The following is a 17346-nucleotide window of genomic DNA, read 5'->3' on the forward strand; positions in this document are numbered from 1 at the left end:
AACAAACAAACAAACAAACAAACAAACAAACAAACAAACAAACAAACAAACAAACAAACAAACAAACAAACAAACAAACAAACAAACAAACAAACAAACAAACAAACGAACGAACGAACGAACGAACAAACGAACAAACGAACAAACAAACAAACAAACAAACAAACAAATTAATGAGAACACGAGCGAATGAACGAACATACAAACAAGCAAACAAACAAATAAACAAACAAACAAACAAATTAATGAGAACACGAGCGAATGAACGAACATACAAACAAGCAAACAAACAAATAAACAAACGAAAGATCAGACACCATTTCATTTTTATTAACAGTATCAATATTTGAAGGTTTCAAGGTTTTTTATTCAGTATAAAAAAGTTTAGATCGTCAGTCAGTCACTTCATTCGGCCTGACTGTGCAGTACAGCGTACATTAACATGCTCACTCTTCTGGAACCTTCATTTTTCAGGGCAACAGTGTAAATGTACTTAACAATATTTTGAACATTCATCAAAAATCATTTAAATGTCACAACAGTTGAATGGCAGAGAAAGAGCACATAGCAATCAAAATAATAGACAGCGTAGCAACAGCCAACTAAGCATATGACACAGTGACCAAGAAACTAACTCCTAGTAACTAGACCCATTGGCCTAAAGAGAACATCACTATCCAGACTGGAAATAATAATGTGCAGCATGTTCCCGAGATATTATAAACTTCCTAAAGAATACACAACGAAATATTTACTGATTCAGATATTAATGTAGATTACACTGTACATTCTGCATTAAAATAATCAGATTATTGATTTAAATCGGGTTTGAGGAGGTGTTATCTCATCACAATATTTTCCATATCTCCGAAGCATATATTTCAGTTATGCTTACTTTCTTAAATGCCTGCCCCGTGGTGTAGGGGTAGCGTGCCTGCCTCTTACCTGGAGGCCCCGGGTTCGATTCCCGGCCAGGTCAGGGATTTTTACCTGGACCTGAGGGCTGGTTCGAGGTCCACTCAGCCTACGTGATTTAGAATTGAGGAGCTATCTAACGGTAAGATAGCGGCCTCGGTCTAGAAAGCCAAGAATAACGGCCGAGAGGATTCGTCGTGCTGACCACACGACACCTCGTAATCTGCAGGCCTTCGGGCTGAGCAGCGGTCGCTTGGTAGGCCAAGACCAATCAAGGGCTGTAGTGCCATGGGGTTTGTTTGGTTTACTCCATTTACCCTGCGGATTTGATTTTTCTCAAGGACTCAGCGAGGGATCTCACCTCTAATGTTTAAAGGGCAGTGTCCTGGAGTGTGAGACATTTGGTTGGGGATACAACTCGGAAGAAGGATCAGTACCCCACCCAGTGCATAGGCAAGGAAGAGGGAAGAAAATGGCCATAGGCGTATTTTAGGTACAATCCTGGCATTTACCTGGATAAGACGTGGGAAACCAAACCTCGGAAAACTACTTCGAGGATGGATGAGGTGGTAATCAAAACCACTCTACTCAATTAACATCCCGAGGCTGAGTGGACCCCATTCCAATACTCGTACCACTTTTCAAATCGAACCCGGATGTCCGGGGATGTCAGCTAATAACACTAACCACCACACCACAGGGACGTCAGTAATATTTAGAGATAGAAAACTGAACCAGATTTTATTTACGCACATAAAAAATAGGCTTCTATTTTATTCCACATCCACGGATGATTTTCCTGACGCCAACCCTGTGTGAAGGGATGTATTAACTATTGCGTGTTTCAAAGGCGTTTTTAGTGTGGTGAGTTGTGCGAAATGAAGAGGAAAATGTTGGATAAAAATCTCCAACCCAGCCGGGTATCGAACCCGGGACCCCCTGAACCAAAGGCTTCAATTCTAACCGTTCAGCCAAGGAGACGGACTATCATAGGCTTTGTACTGATGAGGGCCGTTTAGAATATTGAAATTCAAATCATTGAAATGGGCAGAGTTTTAACATTCCAAACTGAAAAAAAAGTATTTGAATATATTATTCTTCTATATTTTCGACAGTTGAATACATCTGCATAATAATAATAATAATAATAATAATAATAATAATAATAATAATAATAATAATAATAATAATAATAATAATAATAATAATAATAATAATAATATTAATAATAATAATTCATTCATTCATCATCTGTTTACCCTCCAGGTTCGGTTTTTCCCTCGGACTTAGCGAGGGATCCCACCTCTACCGCCTCAAGGGCAGTGTCCTGGAGCTTCAGACTCTTGGTCGGGGATACAACTGAGGAGTATGACCAGTACCTTGCCCAGGCGGCCTCACCTGCTATGCTGAACAGGGGCCTTGTGGAGGTATGGGAAGATTGGAAGGGATAGGCAAGGAAGAGGGAAGGAAGCGGCCGTGGCCTTAAGTTAGGTACCATCCCGGCATTCGCCTGGAGGAGAAGTGGGAAACCACGGAAAACCACTTCCAGGATGGCTGAGGTGGGAATCGAACCCACCTCTACTCAGTTGACCTCCCGAGGCTGAGTGGACCCCGTTCCAGCCCTCGTACCACTTTTCAAATTTCGTGGCAGAGCCGGGAATCGAACCCGGGCCTCCGGGGGTGGCAGCTAATCACGCTAAGCACTACACCACAGAGGCGGACATTATTGTTATTATTATTATTTAAAATAATCCGGTTTCACTAATGAATGGGATGCTCATTTTGCGCTTAATTAAGAGTCACGTAAATCCATGTTAGTCACTCATCATTCACATATAGGCCTACTTGCGGACCACCATAATTCTACCACTAACATCCTTTCTCATCCTTTCACCTTTACGAAGAATGGATACTTTAGCTAATTATTAACATTACTGAATGCCCTGAATGATACAAGAGTTAAAAAAATCATCAGGAACCGAGAATGAGAGAAATTGTAGTAGCTGTAGGTCTTGTGGTTTTGACAATGTTTGAAAAGTTTCAGATGCTCTCGTAAGGAACAGAATTAATTATACTGTGATTACCAAACAAGTGTTTAGGTTACACTCCAAAGATAACCGAGGAGCTACCTGGCGTGAGACAACAGTTCTTTGTTCCATCCTCTGCTCTGTAAGGATCGGTCTGTACTAGAACACTGCACTTGAGCTAATGAGACACGCGATTTACTTGACGTGCTCAGCCACTGTGATTATACAGCGCACAGTAACTATTATCTGTGATATTTAAGTGCAAAATTGAAAACAGAATCTTTATTGTTAATAATAATAATGCTGTCCACCTCTATGGTTAGTGCGATTAGCTGCCACTTCCGAAGGCCCGTGTTCGATTCCCCGCTCTGTCGCGAAGTTTGAAAAAGTTGTACGAGAGCTGAAACGGGATCCACTCAGCCTCGGCGGGTCAAGTGAGTAGAGGGTGTTCGATTCCCACCTCAGCCATCCTCGAAGTGATTTTCTGTGGTTTCTCACTTCTCTTCCAGGCAAATGCCGGGATGGTACCTAACTTAAGGCCATGGCCGCTTCCTTTCCCCTTCCTTGTCTACCCCTTCCGATCTTCCCATCCCTCCACAAGGCCCCTGTTCAGCATAGTAGGTGAGGCCGCCTGTGTGAGGTGTTGATTCTCCTCCCCAGTTTCATCCCCCAACCCAAAGTCTCACGCTCCAGGACACTGACCTTTGGACGGAAGCGTCCGAGGGAAAAAGCAACATAGGAGGGTATAAACGGATTAAGAAAGAAAGAAAGAAAGAAAGAAAGAAGGAAAGAAAGAAAGAAAGAAAGAAAGAAATAGTAATGTGATTGTTTTTACGGCCCATTAACTACTTTTGACGACTTTCGGTGTCCCTGAGATGTCGGAATTATGTCCCTCAGGAGTACATTTGTTTGCGAGTATATCTACCGACACGAGGCAGACGTATTTGAGCAGCTTTAGATACCACCGGACTGAAACAGGATCCAACCTGCCAAGTTGGTTTCAGGAGGCCAGCGCCTCAACCGTCTGAGCCACTCAGCCCGGCTAGTATTTATAGCTGAAATATACCTTACGATAAAGAAATCGGACGGTAACTGTTTGCGGATGTATTGTATACTATTTTCTGGAAATTCTATTCCATCAGAACCGTGCTTTGTTTGAAAGTGGAACGCCGCTGAATCCATTTTTAACATTTTGCTATTTTGCTTTACGTCGCACTGACACAGAAAGGTCTTATGGCGACGATGGGACAGGAAAGGCCTAGGAATGGGAAGGAAGTTGCCGTGGACTTAATTAAGGTACAGCACCAGCATTTGCCTGTGTGAAAAAGGGAAACCACGGAAAACCATCTTCAGGGCTGCCGACAATGGTGTTCGAACCCACTATCTTCCGGATGCGAACTCACAGCTGCGCGCCCCTGACCGCATGGCCAACTCGCCTGGTCAATTTTTAACAGAAAAAAACTTACAAAGAGAGTCATAACTGACGGAAGAAACTTGAAGACTTGCAAGCCACATTTCAGGAGTATGATATCTCTCCCACCTCATTTCTAAGAGAGCTTAAATGCAAATGAATTCCCTGTAAGCTTTCCGTAGTACACAAGTTCAATATTGCAAATTCCTTCGCGCGTGTTAGCTTCTGTCAGTGGATGCTACACTCCATGCATGACGGAGATTTAGATCTTTCACTTTTGAGCATGTCTGAGGAAGCTCGGTTTCACCTCAGTGGGTACAGCAATTCTCAGAATACACGACACTGGGAGACAGAAAATCCCCACGCAATACACGAGGCGCCTCTTCATAACACGAATGTGGGTATTTGGCGTGCAGTTGGTGGACGAAGAATAATTGGACCGTATTACTTTTTATCCAATACTTATCTTCGATAGATACTTGAGCACGATTTGGCATCCATTATTTAACACGCTGACTGAGGAAGAGAGAGAACACGCCTACTTTAAGCGATACTGCCCACACTGCAGAAATGTGTTGGGTGGCCGCATAATCAGTAAGGGATTATGGACAGATCTCAGTATGTGTGACTGACATTCTCAGCATCCTGTTCCCTGTGGCATTAACGGCGCTTGTGCTGTTCCTTAAATGTCCAGCATTTTGAAGCGTAAGTCGGTGCAGGCCTCACTACGGTCATGCCGAGCTTTCCTATAAATTCAGTGACATTCTCTTATCGCAGAACACAGGAGAATTTTATGTCCACTTCAGCGAGCCTACACTGATCCTGTGATTTCGTCCTCACTACATCCACCCAATTTTCCCACTAAGGTATTTAAAATACGTTCGGGAGTGGTTGTGAGTCAAGCAAAATATCGGGCTTAAAGCCACAGGGTCTTTGAAAGTGCAGTGAAAATATTTGGTCTTTGAGCGGTTCACTTCCAGTCCATTGCCTTCTGTCACTTTACGCTATTTTAAAAATGCATCCTGAAACAATACCATGTTGTGGCTCTTCTGTGCCACATCATTAGCAAAATGTAATGTCTCAAGAAGTGCATGTGTGATTTCCAATTTCAGGTAATTCATGACAACCATGAAAAGGAGTGGACTAAGAACAGTGCCCTAGGGGACACCACTTTTTGCTAGAAATTGTTATGTTAAACCTGCACTGCATCTCACATGTGTGTTTGCATTTTTTTATACATATTATCTTGGATCGCATTACACATAATATTCTGGAATGCAATGATATCGTAATTCTCTCCTGATCTGAACTCTTGGTACTCTAACAGATTACTTCTCAAGCTCGATGAGAACTATGCGCAGGACTGTCTTGGTATCTTTGTGTTTTACCATCAGAATTATCATGGCTTGAATTGCATCTACTTTAGTCATTTATGGTATAAATCCACACAGACGAAATGCGAACATTAATCAGATGCTGAGTTTAGTGTGTAATTTTTAGCATTCACTATCATAAGTTTCAAGGTCAAATATGGAATTAAGTGCATACATTAATTACTGATCTGTTACAAATTTATGGTATAAAAATGTTTTACTTTAGAAATGTTCAGGTTCGTCGTAAACCCAGCCACCTCCAATTATCCATACTAAGAACGTCAATATTTGTAATAAGGTAATGACATTCATTAAAAGACATTACGTTCCCCCATTTTTCTAAAAATTTGTTGACAGATATTTACGCTGATTAGAGTTATCATAAACCCATTTTTTTGGTGTTCATTCTTAACCTCTCCTGAAAATGTTGAGCGCTTGGAGACGCGACCGCCTTGGCAGCTAGGCGATTCATGTTTCCTCGCTATCTGATGATGGGACATGAAACTTGACAGACAGGTTGAACAGTGGTAAGTCATTATTGGACTGCTCCCTATTGTTACCAAATGTATTCAGAACAGAGCGGTTTTGATAAACGGGGCGGATCGACGGGTACTTGCAGTGACTTATAAATGGACTCAGATATTCAGAAAAAATCGACAGTTCCAGTTCTTCAGGCAAGCAACTCAATGTTGAAAACACCCTAGGGATATGAACTACGAATTTTAGGTAAATGAAATATAATAAAGTATGAAAGTATATTATTTATTTATTCCTAAAAATTGCAATCCTTTTCTTAGTCATTGTTATCCGGTCAATTAGATTAGCAGTTTGCCTTTATCTACCACTACGAGGGCTAATGTGAGTCCATGCAGAGATTTACTTAAGCCCTTATAACTATATTCGTTGTGGACTTTAACAAAAAAAATCTGAAGGTATTTAACCAAGGGACGCATTACAGAAAGAATTATGTAAATAAGTTAATTGTGCTAGGACTTGAATCAGAAAGAAAACGACTAAAGGTACCAGCGATTTTAGACAGTTTTCTCGGAACTGCATTTAGGCCGGAAGAGCTTTTCGAAATTTATTTTTTTGTTTCATAGTGCTATCCAAGACTCAGAATTTGAAAACCTTTTCGGGACCTTTATCCCGTCAAATTTCGGCACATTTGGGGAAATTGTTTAATTTTACGTTTTTCGTAGTGTGGGGAGAGACCCCTAGTTTGTCTGTTAGGAAATGTTTTCAGCCATTAGAAAATTATGACGCCGTGTGGAAACATTGGAATTTAGACGGTTGAAAGTCAAACGAGGAACAACGCATAACTCTTCAGAATCGAATAGAATACTCGCATCCTACAGTTTCGGATCACCTGAAACAGTAGAGGGAGAAATTATTTACTGTAATACAAAATGTGCTTTGATAAGGAATTCTTTTCCTTATTACTATTTATTTATTACTACATTAAACATTCGAATTAAACTTAACAAATATCGTCGCTTCACCGGTAAAAGGTTGTAATCCACAAAGCTCTTCCTATCGATTATTCTCCTTAAGACTGGTCACGCCTCCCAGCCACATATGGATATGCAGCCCATCAGAACAATGTCCGTTGTGTTCGTTTTCCTATGTCGACGAGTAACCGAAAATGAACCTAACATGCATTATACAATAGGAGTGCGTAAATACGTAATGCAAGCATACATTCGTATAGTACGGTGCAGTAAGGTTAATTTTCCTTTACACATGGGCACAGGAAAATGAACACAACAAAATTTGTTCTGATGGACTGCATAACCATATGTGGCTGGGAGGCGTGACCAGTCTTAAGGAGAATAATCGATAGGAAGAGCTTTGTGGATTACAACGTTTTACCGGTGAAGCGACGATATTTGAATCCAATTTCTAAATTGTAGTTTTTTCTTTCCTTTCGAGTTTATTATTTATTTTGTCCTAGACGTTAACAGAGTTATATAGTGTAGGACACACATGTACCTTGCCGTCCATAAGTTGTATTAGTTCTTACTTTTGTGTCATCCGCCTTTATAGGGTTATCCTACAAATACAACATACATTTTTAATGAATTGAATTAACGAAAGAATGAATGAGTGCCTCTACGTATTGGTAAGTGAATGATTGCATGATTGAATTGTGTTCGTGCATGAATAAATACTCTCCTCGCCCAGTCACGGATAGCCACCAGCTGAGGAGAGTTCCATGTATTAATGGATGAATTGCATGGAATGAATAAGTTAATGAATGAACTGAATTGAATGATTTTTGATTTAAGCGTGTTCGTGCATAATAACCACTCTTTCCAGCAAATCACGGATGGCCAGCAACTGGGGAGATGCATGTTTCTTCCTAACGACGACATTCCACTGGAGGAGGGCTAGAGGTCGGAGGGCGATTCCACCATCCTGTCGCACTGGTCATTGGAACCAGTACGATGCAGCAAGGAAAAACAGGCACAGAACATTTGCCTTAATCTACATTAAAAGAGGAATCACAGGTAGTACTTACATTTTGGTTTGACCCTTGTAGAGGAACTCGGACACCTGGTGCTCCAGAGGTATCACTTTGTTGTCGCTGAAGATCTCGTCATGGCTGATGTTAAAGCGGTACCGCTGTGCAGGGTCTCCCCCCACCAGGAGCGTTGCTGCGTGCAGCATCAGTAAGAGAGAGGCCGCCGTGCTGGCCATAGCTGCCTAGGAACAACACAGAACTCGATAGCAAAATCCAAGCACAAAATAGAAATTGCAGTGGTTTCACTCAAAGGCGGATGCGGTTCGAATCCCGACCAAAGCATGAGGGATTTTTGAAAAGAAATAAATTGGTACGCTAGATTCAGCAAATCCAAACTCATGGTGATTGATAGAGCAGCACAGGTCGAGGTCACAGGTCGTTTGAAAGAGCTGGATGTCGTGTGTGATTCCGTATACTTTGGTTCAACAATCAATGACACGGGAAGTTCCGAGAAGGAGATCAGAATCCACAGTTCTAGCCCTTCAGGCAGCAACTCAATGTTGAAAACGTCCTAGGGATATGAGCTATGAATTTTAGGTAAATAACGTATAATAAATTATGAGAATATATTCTTAATTTATTCCTAAAATTACAATCCTTTTCTTAATCATCGTTATATGATCGATTATATTAGCAGTTTGCCTTTTTCTACTAATGCGAGCGGTAATGTGAGTCAGTGCATAGTTCCACTTAAGCACCACTACGAGCGCTAATGTGAGCCAATGCAGAGTAACACTTAAGCCCTTATAACTACATTCGGGATGGACATTTTAAGAAAATCAGAAAACTCCTTGGGTATTAAACCAATGAACACATTACAGAAAGAATTATATAAACAAGTTAATTTGGCTAGGATTTGAATAAAAGATAATACGAGTAAAGAAAAAAGAGATTTTAGGCTGTTTTTCCGGAACTGCATTTAGGTCGGAAGTGATTTTCGAAATTTGTGTTTTTAGTTTAAGAAACTCATAATTTGTAACCTTTCCGCGACCTTTAGCCCTTCAATTTTCTGCACAATCGCACAATCGAGGAAATTGCTAAATTTTAGTTTTTTTTGTAGTACCGGGACCCCTACTTTCTCTGCCAAGAATTGTTTTCAACATCAAAAAGAAAGAAAGAAAGATAATTATGAGAATACATTCTAAATTTAATTTTTGTGTGTGGTCATTTGCCCCGATATCAGTATTGCCTCTTCTTCCCCTCTACTTCCACTGAAATTATTAGTATTAATAATAATAATAATAATAATAATAATAATAATAATAATAATAATAATAATGTTGCCATTGATGCTTTCACGGCTCATACCTTAACAACAACAACAACAATAATAATAATAATAATAATAATCATAATAATAATAATAATAATAATAATAATAATATCACATATAGCTGGGCTGAGTGGGTCACGTGGTTGAGCGCTGGCCTTGTGAGACCATCTAGTACGTTCGATCCTGGCACAGCCCGATGGTATTTGAAGGTGTTTAAATACGTCAGTCTTGTGTCGGTAGATTTACAGGCACGCAGAAGAACTCCATAAGGACCAAACACCGAATTCTTGGCCTCTCCGAAAACGGTAAAAATGTAGTTATTCGAAATGCATATTCATTGTAGACTGTTATACGTTTCAATGTTCAGTCTGCAAGCGTCAGCGAATTGAATTAATCTCCTCCACAATCGTCTACTTGGAACTCTCCCTGTAGTCTCATTTAATTCCACACCTCTTATAATTAACTAAAGCAAAACTGACACCTTTGTCTTCCTCTACTTCTCTTACTCTTCATAACTGAGTGAAATATTGTCCTAGGTAACCCAATCTTCTCTATTCACCTCACATGACCTCACTGCTGAAGACCGCTTATAATTGCGGGTTCATCCATCGAGTTTATTAATAAATTATTATCTCCATCTGAGTACCTTCCTGATATTGTCCTTAACTCATTGTATAAGTAAATATTCTTACTGCTTTCATGTTTGTTACGTCCAACTTGCTACAACTACGTCCTAGTGCATGAACCATGGACAATGGCTCAGTGGTCTAGAAAGAAGTCCGGACAATCGGGATACCAATGGCTATGGAACAAATTTATTTTAAACTGCTGCTGAAATGGGATTTTGCAACAGCACGGGAGTTCTCACTAATGCACAGTAGCCAATATGGCGCGGAACTCTGAATTGCAATATTCTGGCGGCGCAATGTCTAGCACATCTTAGTCGCCTGCTAAAGGTGACCCGCAAGACAAGTGTGGTAAAATGGTCACATACTGCGGGTGTTCGTTGTATTACGTCGTCATGTGATGCAGAATGCTTGGGATATCATTGCTAACATTTTATGCATTTGAAGTTTGTTTTGATATATATTTCACATTAATTTGAGAGCGAGCGAGAGTGAGATAAGGCACATTTTTCTTCTTATTTTTCTTTTATCGCTACAAGAAGAATTACGTTTCACCTCCTGACACTGATCAGGTTTAATAATAATAATAATAATAATAATAATAATAATAATAATAATAATAATAACTGTACCAGGTGGTACACCTCCACGCCGCTAATTAAAACATTGCGCCAGTTGAAACTCCTCTACTGGAGAAAGCCTGAACTTTAACAACCACATTAATTCTAGGGTTTCCCAGAAGATGTCTTTACTGTAAATTTTGAAGTGTTCTGAACTATGTCGATTTCGATTCGTTTTTGTTTTCTCTGTAGTAAGAAGTGTGAACATTCTCTTCTAGATTGCACTACTTAAGAACTACAATTGTGCACCCTAGTGCGAAGTGAAGGAACCTTTTTTGAAGAAATTTTGTAGTCATAAGTTTGTTCTTTGTTAAATTTCTTTCAGTTATTTTTTTGGTTGGCAGTATAACCTTTCTCTTTCCGCTTGTTTTGAATTTAGCCAATCACGAATTTCTCTAATTAATTTTTGACCAATAACGTATGTCTTCTCCGATATGGAGATGTTGCTTTATGCTACCCAATAAGATTGAGGGGAGTGTGGGTTCTCATTCTTGAAAGGTTTCAAATGTTCCACGAGGGTATTTAAACTGCCGATTTTCTGGTCTCCGGGCCACTTCAGTAACATTTATCCGTGTGTGATTATGTAGCAGGGGGCGGGAAGCTCCTCTTTCTTCGGGCAGCAGTTCATCCATAAGGTAATGGCTTTTTAATAAATTCTTTTCTTGCTAGGTCAGCAGTTTAACCCTCGGGGCAGGTTCGAAACTTTTATCATGTAACTTTCCTTTAAAATGTAAAAGACACTTGGTATAAATTCTGTCTCCTTAACTACAAATTGGGATAGAGAGTGCCTAACCCTCTCGAGCTCCCATTCATTTTGTTTTGAGGTGACTACGTTTTCATAACAGTTTCCCTTCTCTTCGTAATGTAATAATGTTTTTCTATCGTGTCACCTCCGTAGTATGGGATTAGCCCTTGCATATGCGGCCTAGTGCCAAGTAGATTTAAAAAAAGTGTATTAGGAGTGCAAGTTACGCCTCCACTCATGTTGGTACTTTGGGGCCATGTAATTATCCTGTTTTTTTACTGAATAGGCCTCAGTATGTTGGGTATTTTTACCCCTGTTCTTGTGTGCCTGGAGGGCAGCTTGAAGGTTGAGTTTGGTGTGGCCTTTGAATAGGCTTGAGCTTTGAGAGCGGGTTGCTCTTTCTTAAATTTGGTTTCTGTGTGCCTCGAGCAGGCTTAACTGGGTAATTGGGAGCTAGTGTTCCTTGGCATGGTTGAGCTTTTCTGCCCCTTTGTTGAACTTTGGACATAGGCAAAGTTGGGCTCATTGCTCAAGGATTGCGTGTCTGGGGGCTCTAAGCCCAAATCCATTAATAAATTGCAATTGTACATTCTTAATTTGTTGATATGCTACTGAGTACCTGTTATACTTGTTATTTCTTGATCATGAAATGAAAATATAACCTTTGTTAAATTTTTAATTAACTTTAATTTCGTAAGTTGAGACCTATTCATCCCAGCACCTCCTTTCACCTCTGCCGGTCCACAAAACATCGTAACAATAATAATAATAATAATAATAATAATAATAATAATAATAATAATAATAATAATAAAATAAGTATTTTCAAAGAGAATGTCAGATGATCGATGCCGCACATGCATCTCGGCACTAGAAACGTCGATCATATCATTGGGGACTGTCCCCTTTTTTTTCTATTTGCTTGACGTCGCACAGATATGTCTTATGGCGGCGTTGGGATGTGAAAGGCCTAGGAAGTGGAAGGAAGCGGCCGTGGCCTTAATTAAGGTACATCCCCGGAATTTGCCTGGGGGGACTCTCCCCTGCTGGCTTGTGTGGAATATAGAAAAGGTCGAAATTATATAGCCAAAATCCTGTATCAAGAATTTGGGGTGGCATGTGGACTAGAAGAATCAAACGTGGCGTACTGCAGTACGACTGTCAGCCATCAAACGTGCTTGAAAACGACGAGCAAAAATGTACTGGGACAGATCTGTTATAACTGACCAGATAATCTTGGTAAATCTTCCGTATACTGTCCTTCTCAAAAAGGGTACCAAAGTGGTCTATTTGATAGATATTGCTGTCCCACGAAACCACAATGTTCAAACCACACAGGCAGAGAAATTTATAAGTATACTGCACTGGGAGAGGAGATGGAGAATATGTAGAGACTAAACCGCACAAGAGTTATACCTGTGGTCCTGTCAGCGCCAGGTATCGTCACGAAAGTTGTGATAACAGGTCTGGAAGATGTAGGTACGAAGCATCTACTGCAATTACACGAATGCGGAGAGCAGTGCTGTTGAACACGTGCCATGCACGTCAATTGTTTTTACCATAACAATGATTATAGTCTACCAGGTACTTGGTTGATAATCTGTATTTTGTTACACCACCTCTTATATGTAGGCGTAAATAAATAAATAAATAAATAAATAAATAAATAAATAAATAAATAAATAAATAAATAAATAAATAAATAAATAAATAAATAAATAAATAAATAAATAATCACAGCTAGACCAACATAAAAAGAGCCACCAAACTCCAGAATGTATACAGACTAATGTGGAATTATTAGAACAAAAGAGTGATACCACGTAATGTGAACTTCAACACGATATCATTACAGAAACCATATACGCATCGGAAACCATAATATTATGAGGTTCCAGTGTAATACACAGGTTTAATAATATCGTATCCAAGAGACGTTTGAAAATCAATGGATAGCTACAGCTATATGCTCACCAAGGAATTACATAATACAAATAAGCTCATGGAAGAAACAAAGGAAGTCTTGAAAGTAATGAGGATAACGGAAGACATAAAAAATCGCGGAGCCTTTATACATAAGTAGGAAAGCAGAAATTTACAGTTAAACCTAATAATAATTGTTAATTATTGTTAATTGTTATAAAGGAGCTAGAAACAGCATAGTGAATTCATGATGAGATCGGGGTGGATAGGAAGCTGACCAGTCGGATAATAATAATAATAATAATTGTACCGGGCGGTACACCTCTACACCGTTTATTTAAAAGTTGCGCCAGTTGAAACTCCTCTTCTGGAGGAAGGTTGAACTTTATCTATTCTATTAATTCTCTACTTTCTCAGAAGATGTCACCACGTGGAAAATTTTGAGTTTTTGAACTGTGTCACTTTTGATGTGTTTTTGTTTAGCTTGAAGTAAGAAGTGTGAACTTTCTCTTCTAGAGGACACTACTGAAGATCAACAATAGTGCAACCTAGTGCGGAGTCAAAGAACTATGTTGTTGAAGAAATTTTTATTTCACATGTTTGTTCTTTGCTAAATTGCTTTCTGTTATTGTTTAAGTTGGCTGTATACCCCTCTCTTTCCCCTTGTTTTGCATGTAGCCAATCCCGAATTTCTTAAATTAATTTCTATCCAATCAGATGTATCTTCCCCCAACTTGAATCGATTGCGGGGTCCTATCCAATAAAAACATTGTGGGCGGGTGTTTTCATTCCCCTAACGCCTAGAAACTTCCGCGAGAGTATTTAAACTGCTGATTTTGGGGTCTCCGGGCCACTTCTGTTCCATCTTTCAGTGTATTAAGTACATAGCAGGAGGCGGGAAGCGCCTCTTTCTTCTTCAGCCGTTCAACACCAGGTAATGGCCTATTAATAACTTCCTTTCTTGCTAGGTCGGCAGTTTAACACTCGCGGCGGGTTCGAAGCATTTCCATCATGTAACCTTCTCCTAAAATGTAATTACTCTTTTCATCTTTTTCTTGTAAAGCTACATATTGGGATAGAGAGTGCTAACCCTCTCGAGCTCCCACTCACATTTGTTTTGAGGTGAACTTATTTTCTCAAACTATTCTTCGTTTATGTAATGTAAAGTGTTCTTCTCTAAGTCACCTCTGTAGTATGGGATTAGCCCTTGCGTTAGTGGCCCAGAGCCAGATTAGGTTTTAAAAACAAAGTGTATTAGGAGTGCAAGTTCGCCTCCTCTCAAATTGTTATTTTAGAGGTCATGTAATCAACCTTCTTTTCATGTAATAGACCTCCGTAGGTTGGGTATTTTACCCCTGTGAATACGTCCCTAGAGGACAGCTTGAAGGTAGAGTTTGGTGTGGCCTTGTGATAGGCTTACAATTTTGAGAGCGGATCGCTCTTTGAAATTTGTTTTGTGTATGCCTCGTGCAGGCTTTATGTGTAATGTTTGGAGCCAGTGCTCCTGGGCATGAATGGGGTTTTCTGCCCCTTGGCTAAAATTTTTTTTGGAGTAAGGCGGGGTTGATTGCCCAAGAGTTATGAAGTAAGGGCACTGAGCCCGAATCCAGTAATATTGTACCTACATTTTTGCTACTCTGTACCTGTTATGATTGTTATCTCTTGTTTTTGAAGAGAAAATATAACCTAGTTAAATTTTAAATTAATTTTACATTGCACGTTAATTTCGTAGCTTGAAACCCATTCACACCCGCACCTTCTTTCACCTCTACCTACCACGGATATCTCCGTAACAAGTGGTAGCAGAGCGTGGTTGAATGGGTCTCAATTTAGCCCCTTTTGACGGCTAAACATTGCTTTAATTCGAACTCTAACAATTTTCTCAGTTGCTGGAATTTTTTGAGTTTTTTTAAAAATTGTTCTGTCATCATGTCCGGCCCTCGCGATGTTCTCCTCCTTAACTATTTGCGCAAAGAGGAGTTGATATACGAGTTAACTATCAGAAACGTTCAATCTGGAGGCACGGTTGCAATAGACACTAACAAGCTTAGAGAGTCCCTTGATTTGCCCATTTCCATCCCCAATTTGGGAGAGAAAGAAATTGACGACTCTCTTTCCACGATCACGGAGAATATTACTGGGCTAGCTTCCGTAGTTAGTTTTTTTGATGAAAATGATCCGTCTCCTAACCAAATTAAGCGTGTGCAAGGCAGATTATATCACTTTTCAAATAGAGTTAATGATCTGTTGTCTCTGAAGGTGAATGACGTTCAGAGGAAGCAAGCTAATACGCTCCTTGAAACTATCTCTGAATTGTCTAGTAAAGTCACTCAATTGTTAACTGGGGAAGTTCCTCCCAAATCTGATCAGCCCACCATAGTGAATGTAAGTAGTGAGGAAGTACCTGCTAAGGGAGAAGGCAATAGGATAACCGTTGCTGCTCAAACTATCTCTGCCCCATTGGACAACGAGTCTGAACGCCGCACATCGTTGAACAATGTACGTGCTGAATTAACTTCCTTGCCATTGAAACCTTTACCTACTATGTCGCCCGGGTTTAGCAGCTTGCCTCATCCATTGGCAATGTTGCTCAGTGGTATATCCAAGTTTTCCGTTAATACCACCAGTGACGTAATTTCATTTTTAAGATTTCTAGTGGAATTTCAGGATCATGCCCTTGTGTTTTCTCTTTCCCCATGTCAAATTTTGCAAATTATCTATCCTTATGCTATTGGGGTTCTCTCAGATAATATAGTAAGAGCCATAGCTGAACAGTCATCTATCGAAGATTTCCATGCACATCTGCTTGCAAATTTTATTCCTGCCCGCGCGAGGTCATCTCTTATTCAGAAATACTATTATCGGGTACAGCGCTTGGATGAAAACCTGGCAGACTTCATCCAAGATATTAAGTTTTATACTAGGGTGTTTGCTCTCCACTTCCCTGAGGATCAGATCGTGCAAGCTATTATCGAAGGGATTTCACCACCCTACAGGTCATATTTGTGTTTCGCGGCGTGCCCGCAAACCTTCTCTGAACTGGAAGCATTAGCCGTCTCTGCGGAAGGAGTTAGGTATGCCGATTCCTTGCGTGTGGCAAAAGAACCCCCGCCTTCTTTTAGTAATACTCGGCTTCCACCTCGCCGATCAGTCACCCCTCGTAAATGTTATGCTTGCGGGTCGCCTGACCATCTGCGCAATAAGTGTCCTCTGATCAAGTCTAGTAGGGCAAATAATGGAGCTGGTTCATCACAAGGCTGTTTTAAGTGTGGGGCCTTCTCACATATCGCCAAAAATTGCCCAAACTCAAATAGCACCCCCTCCTGCTCCACCTTACACTGTGGCTTCATAATAGTAAATGCCATGGATATCTACACGCCGCTGGCCCCTCAACCTCTCCACAAGCCTGTACCCTCAAAGAAGATGATAGTCCAACACAATTCTGCCGCCTAGCTTTAATGTTTCAGCGCCCCCGCAGCCGCGCAGCGCCGTGCAGCGACTGGGGAGGGGGATGGGCCCCCTCCTCTCCAGCGAGGACGACATGTGCACGGCGAGCCGGAGCTCTCCTCCCGGCCAAGGCTGATGTGCGGCGCACGACCTGCTACATGCCCGCAGCCTGTATCTGTTCACCGCGGGCGCGGCGTACTTCAACACCTCTGCTCCCCTCATAGTGCGGGCGAGCGGTATCTCAGGGTACTTGAGGGGTCCGAGCGGCCTCCGTTGGACGCAAGCTGCAACGGCCGGTCTGGCCATCCGACTCAATCTACATCAACTACATGGACAGTCACCATAAGCAATAACTACACTTGGGAATTCAACAACAATATTTGGTGGACATTGCAAAATGTTTCTTCACCTTTAAGTATTAAAAGTTTATCTTCAGAAATTCAAATTCTACAAACATAAAGACTT

At 40.6% G+C, this 17346-nt stretch overlaps 1 protein-coding gene across 1 annotated transcript in view; it reads right to left on the minus strand.

The window, feature by feature from the left end:
* The window catches only part of nord, a 149126-nt gene extending 140703 nt beyond the window's left edge, over nt 1-8423 (minus strand). The window contains exon 1 of the mRNA XM_068226525.1: nt 8245-8423. Within this exon, the coding sequence (XP_068082626.1) occupies nt 8245-8423 (179 nt within the window). The remainder of the gene's footprint in view (nt 1-8244) is intronic.
* Between the last annotated feature and the right edge of the window lie 8923 nt (nt 8424-17346).

The sequence above is a fragment of the Anabrus simplex genome, chromosome 1, assembly GCF_040414725.1.
Source record: "Anabrus simplex isolate iqAnaSimp1 chromosome 1, ASM4041472v1, whole genome shotgun sequence".
Taxonomy (NCBI): Eukaryota; Metazoa; Arthropoda; class Insecta; order Orthoptera; family Tettigoniidae; genus Anabrus; species Anabrus simplex.